We start from the raw sequence: 8,085 nt of genomic DNA, 5'->3' as shown, positions 1-8,085 counted from the left end.
ATAGACCCTAAGCGCACTTGGTAAAAATAGACAGTGTCCAAATACGCCTCACGTGTCTCGGCCAACTTTTGTCGCTTCTCAAGTTATCTCTTATGTATGTTAACAAGTTATCTATGTAGGTTATTTATGTAGGGTAAAACACTGTCATTTGACCGTTTCCGTTGCTGACAAACCCTCTGGAGCCGCTTGGAAGAGCTTGCTGCGTGATACAGAATTCCATAATGGTTTACAGGGAAATCGACCGAGTCTCAAGTCCAAAACGGAGAAATATCCGGATTATTTGTCTAAGTTTGGTTTTAATAGCCACAGTTATTCTAGCTGTTACACTTGGGCTTACTATTCGTACTACTTCGTCCGGCAGTCTAAAGGAAACAATCATTAATAGATGCAACACGTATTTGAAAGACAACGGCGCAACGAGGTAATAATGAACATTTTAACTGCCATTTGATCACAGATTTACAGCATTTGACATACTAATGCCATGGTTTACTACTAACATGTAAGCTAGCAAAACATTTATGGCAAGGTAGTGTAGGCTCCCCTTTGTGTCCGGAAGTGGAACATGAGCAATTTGGATTTATTAGGTTAAGATTTTGAAGAGCGCCACTACAGATCCTATGGAGTAGATGTGACTTTGACATTGCACTAACTTGTGCTAGATGATTAGATTTAAAGATTCTCATAATGTCATTACAATAAAACATTTTATTTACAGCATGGTATGTTTTACAAATGGTAACTGTAAACACCAGTAACAACTTCAAGTACAACAATGATTGTGATGATGATTATGTGGTGATGATGGTGATATTATTAGCATTATTATTATAATTCGTAGTAGTAGTATTGTATTATTGTTGTTGTTATTGGTGTTATAAGTGGTAGTCTAGTAGTAGTAGTAGTAGTAGTAGTAGTAGTAGTAGTAGTAGTAGTAGTAGTAGTAGTAGTAGTAGTAGTAGTAGCACATGATTGTTTTTACACGCATGTTCATTCAGATATTTAAGTTGCTCAAATGTGGACCATTTTCACACCAATGTGCAGCCATAGTGAAGTAATTGTCAAGCCAGATATTGGTCGTGGGGGGAATGGTTAGTCTACTCTACTGTAGCCTGTTTGATGAAATAATTGAAACTGTAGTGAAACAGTGGGCATCCTTCATGTTTTCAGTCAAAATGACTGTGAGAAGATTTGGGCTTCATTCACACAAGCATTTGTGGGAAAGGATCCGTGTGGTGTCCCTCCAGATGCTTATGATTCCCTAATACACACAGTGTCCCAAGAGCCAGCATGTAACAGGGTAAAGACAGACCATTTTGGTTTTGCATCATAGTTTTTTATTTCATTACTTTTACTTTTGCAAATTAATATTATTATTATGAATTATGTGCTACATTCCTCTTATTAGATGTTATTCTGGAGCAAAACTAAAGAAATAGTCCATACTTTCACGGAGAAAAGGAGTTGTTATGTAACTCTAGAGGACACTCTACTTGGCTTCCTCCTGGATGGACTCACTTGGTGTGGCAAAAATGAGAGCCAGGGTACATTCACATGTTTGTTATTATTTATTATATTTATTAAAAATTGTTGAACAAAAACAGCACAGGTTGTAAAACAGGTTTTACTGCTTGGTGTGTGTGTGTGTGTGTGTGTGTGTGTGTGTGTGTTTGTGTGTGCGGCTATCTTTTTTGCTTGCTTTTTTCAGAAATCTTTACCACAGGATGCCCAAGCTGGTCCAATTGTGTGAACAATCCTGTGCGCTCATTCTGGATCCAAGCTTCAGCAGCAGTGAGTGTTTTTGGCCTGTAGTCTGACAGGGTCTTTGTTCCTGTTCTCCAGTGTGGGTGAAAGTGTCCTCTCCACACCTTACATCACAGCTGAGCAAACAAGGCACTGAATCATTCAATAGCTACATACTGTAAATATCATCTGACTAGAATCATTGTATTAAAGTAAACCCCCTCTGGTAGTCTTCTCTAGGCCCTTTCTGGAAAGGCTTTTCTATCTAGCAATAGAACTTTGTTAGAAAATGCATTTTTATAGAAAGTATGCTTTTCTAAAAAAGAAAGACCTTACAGACCTTTTTTTTAAAGGTTACATGGTCTTTAAGGCAGAATAGTTAAGGAAAGCGCAATAAATCTTGCTCCTGGGCGCGTATATTCTTTGGTATAAACAGCATTTTTTATGACATCCAGTCAAAGGACCCTCTTACAATGTAATGTGTCCAAGAACTACAGTATATGGCTTTTGCCACCATTAAATGCTGTTATTTCATGCCAATATATACTATGGAATTGTTCAGTACTGAAAAAAACCTCATGCTTGTTCTCCACAGTTTGCAGAATCTGCATGTGGTGATGTCTCTGTCATGCTGAATGGAGCCATAGATATGCCTTTTAATCCCACAAGGTATAAAGTATGAATGGTCCATTACTATCTGTTATGATCTGTCTATTGCTGTTGATAATATGGATTCTACAGGACTGTCATTGCAAATGTGATATTCAAGTAGGATACTGTTGGATTAAAAATGCTAAAATGATATTCGACTTTAAATAGGCAATAAGAAAGCTAGCTAACAGCCTACAGACTTGCCTTATGAACACCAATAATGGCGCCCCTGACATTACAGAATTACAAAGTCAATAGCGTGGGCAGCTTGAGGAAGCACAGGTTATCGCTCCTTCACACATACTAGCAAATGTAGTATGTGCTACTCACTGACAAAACATACCTCAAAATGGTGGGGAAAAAACACTGAATGCTTTGAAGATACAGTGTGTAGGGTTTAATGGCATCTAGTGGTAAGATTGCTGAATTGCAACCAACTGAATACCCCTTCATTTAAAGTAACACTATGCAACAATTTGACACTTTTTGTGATATGGTTTTACAGGCAACTAGTTTTGGTACCCTCCTCAAATTCATTTTGATTCATTTTGATAGCATATAGTTTAGCATATTAGACATGTGTCTTCCCCACTAGCCATCCAGGATATGACCTATGTAGTTCTGTGTAACAGGCTGGTACACCATGCAAAAATGGAAGAAAAGCTTTCACACGCATGACATTCCCAGCTAAACTGCCAAAAGGCACCAGTTAGTGTGATGGCAATCAGTGTCATCTGGGCTGTTGGTGGTGTTTGCAAGGTTTTTGCATGCCTTTTAGGTAGTGAGCGTACTAGTTTTGGAACAGAACTCTGTATTGCTGCTTTAACCAGCATGTACGGGAACCTATGGTGGCAGGTAAATGCCACAAAATGGCAAAATAAGTTCTTATTGCCTGAATCTTCCAAGGTAGGGCTCTCTTTTAAATGGACAAGGGGGCAGGGTGAATAGACATGTCCAACATGTATAAGGTCCTAGAATGACCCGAAAATAATGATGAATACACAACAATCAAAACTGCAAAAACCTTCAAGTTTGAAGGACTTATGACTGTTTTCGTAGCTAAACATTTACTTCACTCTTTTTGTAGCATTTTTGCTTCTGTAGAAGTCAAGCATTTCAACTCCTCCATCATGAGCAGCTTGACAGTCTTGCTTGTTACCAAAGAAGGAGACACGTAAGTTCTTCTTGTATTTTTCCTCATCTGGTGTCTGTATCTGTCCCTTTGCTTCAGCATTTCAGGCAGTGTTTGAGTGCTGTGTGGATAACTTGTGCGGGAGTTTGATCTGTTATATTCTCCCTGTAGAGTGTCTTAAGCTATATCATACAGAAAGTTAAACCTGAGTTCATTCATTCCAGAGCAAGATGAAAAGCATATTGTACTGGACCTATATGTATTTTGACAACATTATATCTATCTGAATGATCCTGTAATTCTAACTAAGTTTTCGGTCACTTTATCACCAGGAAAACCTGTGAGAGTGATGCATCACTGAAAGATCTGCAAAACCAGCTGGACCCTAAATTGAAATATCAGTGTAAAATTGTTCCACAGTGAGTTCAAATATTTTGTTTTATTTGCATGATTGTTTTATTGTTTTGTTTTTTTGTTAACTCTCTCTCTCTCCCTCTCTCCCTCTCTCTCTCTCCAGGTCCACAATTCAGACCTGCATCTCGCAACCACAGATCCCTTGTGATGATTGCTGGTGACTTCACTTCAGTCAACACACCGTTTATGCAGAAGCCTATCCATCTCCTAATAGCCTCCAAATATATGCCCGGGAGAAAAGTGTGCTGCTTTGATATAGCAGTAAAGAACCCCAATGAGAAAAGTGTGCTGCTTTGGCAGAAGTGAAGAACCCCAATGAGATATGTTTCCATAGTTTTAGTTTGTAAAAGAGAGACAGGGAGAGATAGAGATACAAAGAACAGTACAGTGATACCTTTATTATTGTGATTCTTCATTTGGGGGCACAGGGATTAATGTATGGTGTCAGAAGAAGACTGGACACAAAATAACACTTCAACTAGATTTTGGGAACAGAATTATAGATAAGACTTTGGAAATGTGAAAGAGAGTGGCATTTCTAATTTGCCTAAATGCTTAATAATCTACAGGGGGCATAGGTACTATACACCAGTTTCTTTTTGTGTTTTTGTCAAACCATGGGCTAAGAAATTTTTGCGAAAGAAATTACACGCAATAAATACAGAGGGGATAAGACTACCTTTCGACCATTTCACATTGTTCAGATCATATCAAAATTAGTGTGTTGGCATTTTTAAAAATGTGTTTACGTTTGATATTGACGCTAGCTTGCAAGCCTAGGAGACACTTAAAATGAGTAAAGATGGATCAAGTAATGATTTCAATGGTTCAAACATATTCAGATTCCATGATGGCAAATGTTCTAGTCTTGGGCCAATACGTCGATCGAAAGGTTTTTAACCACAATGTTCTAGTCTTGGGCCTATATGTTGATCGGAAGGTTCTTCACTATGGAGGACCAAACCTGCCATATTTACAAATTAATGAATAAATAAATAAATGTCCACATTCATGCATTCAGACAGAAATAAATTGGTACATGTATTAATTAATGCACAATTGTCAATCAATAGTTAATTATAATTTACATTTATGTATGTATTTATTTATTCATTAATATATTTATTCATGCATGCATTCATTCATTCATTCATTCATTCGTTGTTCCCAATATGATAATGAGAGGAGGCCAATAGGCGAGGAAACTGACGTTGAAACTGACGTTCAGACATTTTGCAATCAATCCAGAGCCTTGATGATACTGATTAAATGCTATGGCTTTGTATCAGATCGCCAGGTTATTGCACTCAGGAGTAGGCTTCCCATTCACAAAATGCTACACAGATTTAAATATAAAAAGTTCATAATGGCCTTTGGGACATTTTGTTCAACATTGATGCTGTGTGTTAAGCTCCTAGCAACTAGCTGGCGTTTGCTATCGCTAGTAGCTAGGATAGCTCAGAGTGCAATTTTTCAAATAGTAACATTAGCATTTTGACGGTAACATGAACATTTTGATTTTAACATTAACACATTTGTTGGAGAGACTAGTTATGTTCTTCTGATGGTAATAATACTAGTTGCCATGAACCATAACTGTTAGGTGATGTTCTCTCAACTAGATAGTTAGTCATCATAACTAGCGATATATAGCTAGCTAACTGCAAGCAGCTTAATTTGTTTTGGAGCAGACATATGTGTATTTGGCGATATATTGAGTTGGGAGTGGGGTCTCCCACACTGTTTAATCCACAGCTTGCAACTTTCCTCCTATGTTTTGGGCTTTGGAAATGCGAACAAAAACGACGTGTCCCTCTAATCTCTCAGGGTACCTTGTGTCAGATCTACAAGTCCTGTAGGCACACTGGGGACGGCCCAGTGTTCCCAAAGGCCAATATTCCGAAATCTCAATATTGCGAGAGAAAAAAGTCCCCTTGGCATACTTTACAACTAGTTTAAGTAGCACAAAACACACACACCGCTTTTAATTTGCGCAGCGGAGACGCTCATAGGGCTATCACGCATATCACTTTTCCTAGGCAATATTTGTTAACTTAGCCTACTGTGGTTTTGAATATTGGGTACCATTCGTGCGAAGGAAATCACCGTTATTGTAAACAATGCACCTAGAGGGGCCGGCAAAGTGCTCAGTATCGTGCCAAATGCTCAAAATGATCGTATTTGGTGGATCATTATTGTGCATCTGGCAACACTGGGAGGGCGGTCGACCTCTCTAGTCAGAGCTCGCGCAAAGTCAAAGTGTGTTTATTATTGCATGTACCAAATTGCTTCAGCACAGCAAAATTCTTACGACTTGGCAAGCATCATTCATCTACGCAGTAGACGTCATACATATAACATATACCAAAAAATAACATAAAACTCTATAACACTATGACAATAGAACATATAAAATGTAACATTAACATACAACAATTTAAAGAACAACATACAGTACTGTGCAAAAGTTTTAGGCAGGTGTGAAAAAATGCTATGAACTAAGAATGCTTTGAAAAATGTAAACAATAAATGTTTATTTTTTATCCATTTACATGGTAAGACTGAGCACAGCAACAAGACACAACGTAGTTATACTGCATCAGCAGGGTCTCTCCCAGACAAAGATTTCAAAGCAGACAGGGTATTCAAAATGTGCAGTTCCAGCTCTTTTGAAGAAGACGTTGAGGATCGTAGACGCAGTGTTCAGCCAAGGAAACTTAATGCAGCTGATGAAAAACACATCAAGCTTATTTACCTTCGAAATCGGAAGATTTCAAGCAGTGGCATCAGCTCAGAACTGGCAGAAACCAGTGGTACCCAGGTACAGACATTTACTGTCCGGGGAAGTCTGGCCAGAAGTGGTCTTCATGGAAGAGTTGCAGCCAAAAAGCTCTACCCCGACAAGGAAACAAGGCCAAGTGACTGAAGGCACGTAAACATAGAAACTAGGGTGCAGAAACATGGCAGAAGGTGCTCTGGACTGATGAGTCAAAATTAGAAATATTTGGCTGTAGAAGAAGGCAGTTTGTTCGCTGGAGGCTGGAGAGAGGTACAATAATGAGAGTCTGCAGGCAACAGTGAAGCATGGTAGAGGTACCTTTCCAGTTTGGGGCTGCATTTCTGCAAGTGGAGTTGGAGATTTGGTCAGGATGAATGGTGTCCTCAATGCTGAGAAATACAGGCAGATACTAATCCATCATGCAATACCATCAGGGAGGCGTATGATTGGCACCAAATGTATTCTGCAGCAGGAACATAACCCCAAACATACAGCCAATGTCATTAACAACTATCTTCAGCTTAAAGAAGAACAGAAAGTCCTGCAAGTGATGGTATGACCCCCACCGAGCCCTAATCTCTACATCATCGAGTCTGTCTGGGTTTACATGAAGAGACAGAAGAATTTTAGGAAGCCTACATCCACAGAAGATCTGTGGTTAGTTCTCTAAGATGTTTGGAACAATTTACCAGCCGTGTTCCTTCAAAAACTGCGCAAGTGTATCTGGAAGAATTGATGCTATTTTGAAGGCAAAGGGTGGTCACACCAAATATTGATTTAATTTAGAATTTTCTTCTGTTCCTTCACTGCATTTTGTTAATTTATGAAGAATTGATGAAAATAAACTGTTAACACTTCCATTTTTGAAAGCATTCTTAGTTTACAGCATTTTTTCACACCTGCCTAAAACTTTTGCACAGTACTGTATATCTCTGTAACACTATGACATTATAACAATATAACATATAACATATAACATTAACATTCAACAATTAGAGTACAGTAGAAGGGCTAGCAGCAGTTTAAGTGTGAATTGAGAATAAGTTAAAAAGAGATGTTAAGAATAAGTTAAAAGTTTTTAAAATTGTGCAAATATATCTATATCAAAGTGAATTGTATGAGTGGGGGAGCAGGGAGTAGGTGGAGGTGGCAACTGTTCAGTGGGTCAGTGTTTCTGATTCAGAAGCCTTACAGCCAGGGGGAAAAAGCTATTTGTGAGTCTGGTAGTCCGTGTTCGGATGCTCCGGTAGCGTCTACCAGACGGCAGCAATGAGAACAGTCCATAGCCTGGGTGGCTGTTGTCCTTCAAAATCTTTTTTGCTTTCCTCAGGCATCTACTGTTGTAGATGCCTTGCACGGAGGGGAG

The 8,085-nt window shown here is 38.8% G+C and overlaps 1 protein-coding gene across 1 annotated transcript; it reads left to right on the top strand.

Annotated features, from left to right (window-relative positions):
• Positions 1-215: 215 nt before the first annotated feature.
• LOC308378109 (ADP-ribosyl cyclase/cyclic ADP-ribose hydrolase 1-like) lies at positions 216-4,726 on the top strand. The gene is made up of 8 exons (XM_080854927.1): positions 216-421; positions 1,171-1,300; positions 1,409-1,544; positions 1,709-1,791; positions 2,339-2,412; positions 3,482-3,568; positions 3,859-3,945; positions 4,044-4,726. Exons 1-8 carry the CDS (start codon positions 222-224, stop codon positions 4,099-4,101), a joined length of 855 nt encoding a protein of 284 aa, XP_080711053.1. The 5' UTR covers positions 216-221; the 3' UTR covers positions 4,102-4,726.
• The last annotated feature ends 3,359 nt before the right edge of the window (positions 4,727-8,085 follow it).

Source organism: Sprattus sprattus (assembly GCF_963457725.1).
Source record: "Sprattus sprattus genome assembly, chromosome: 17".
NCBI lineage: Eukaryota > Metazoa > Chordata > Actinopteri > Clupeiformes > Clupeidae > Sprattus > Sprattus sprattus.
This window is presented reverse-complemented; position numbering and strand designations above follow the sequence as displayed.

Coding starts and splice junctions, on each gene's coding strand:
- LOC308378109 (XM_080854927.1), top strand. CDS start 222: ATGGTTTACAGGGAAATCGACCGAGTCTCAAGTCCAAAACGGAGAAAT. Junction 1,792..2,338: donor GGATCCAAGCTTCAGCAGCA/GTGAGTGTTTTT, acceptor TGTTCTCCACAG/TTTGCAGAATCTGCATGTGG. Junction 3,569..3,858: donor GTTACCAAAGAAGGAGACAC/GTAAGTTCTTCT, acceptor CTTTATCACCAG/GAAAACCTGTGAGAGTGATG.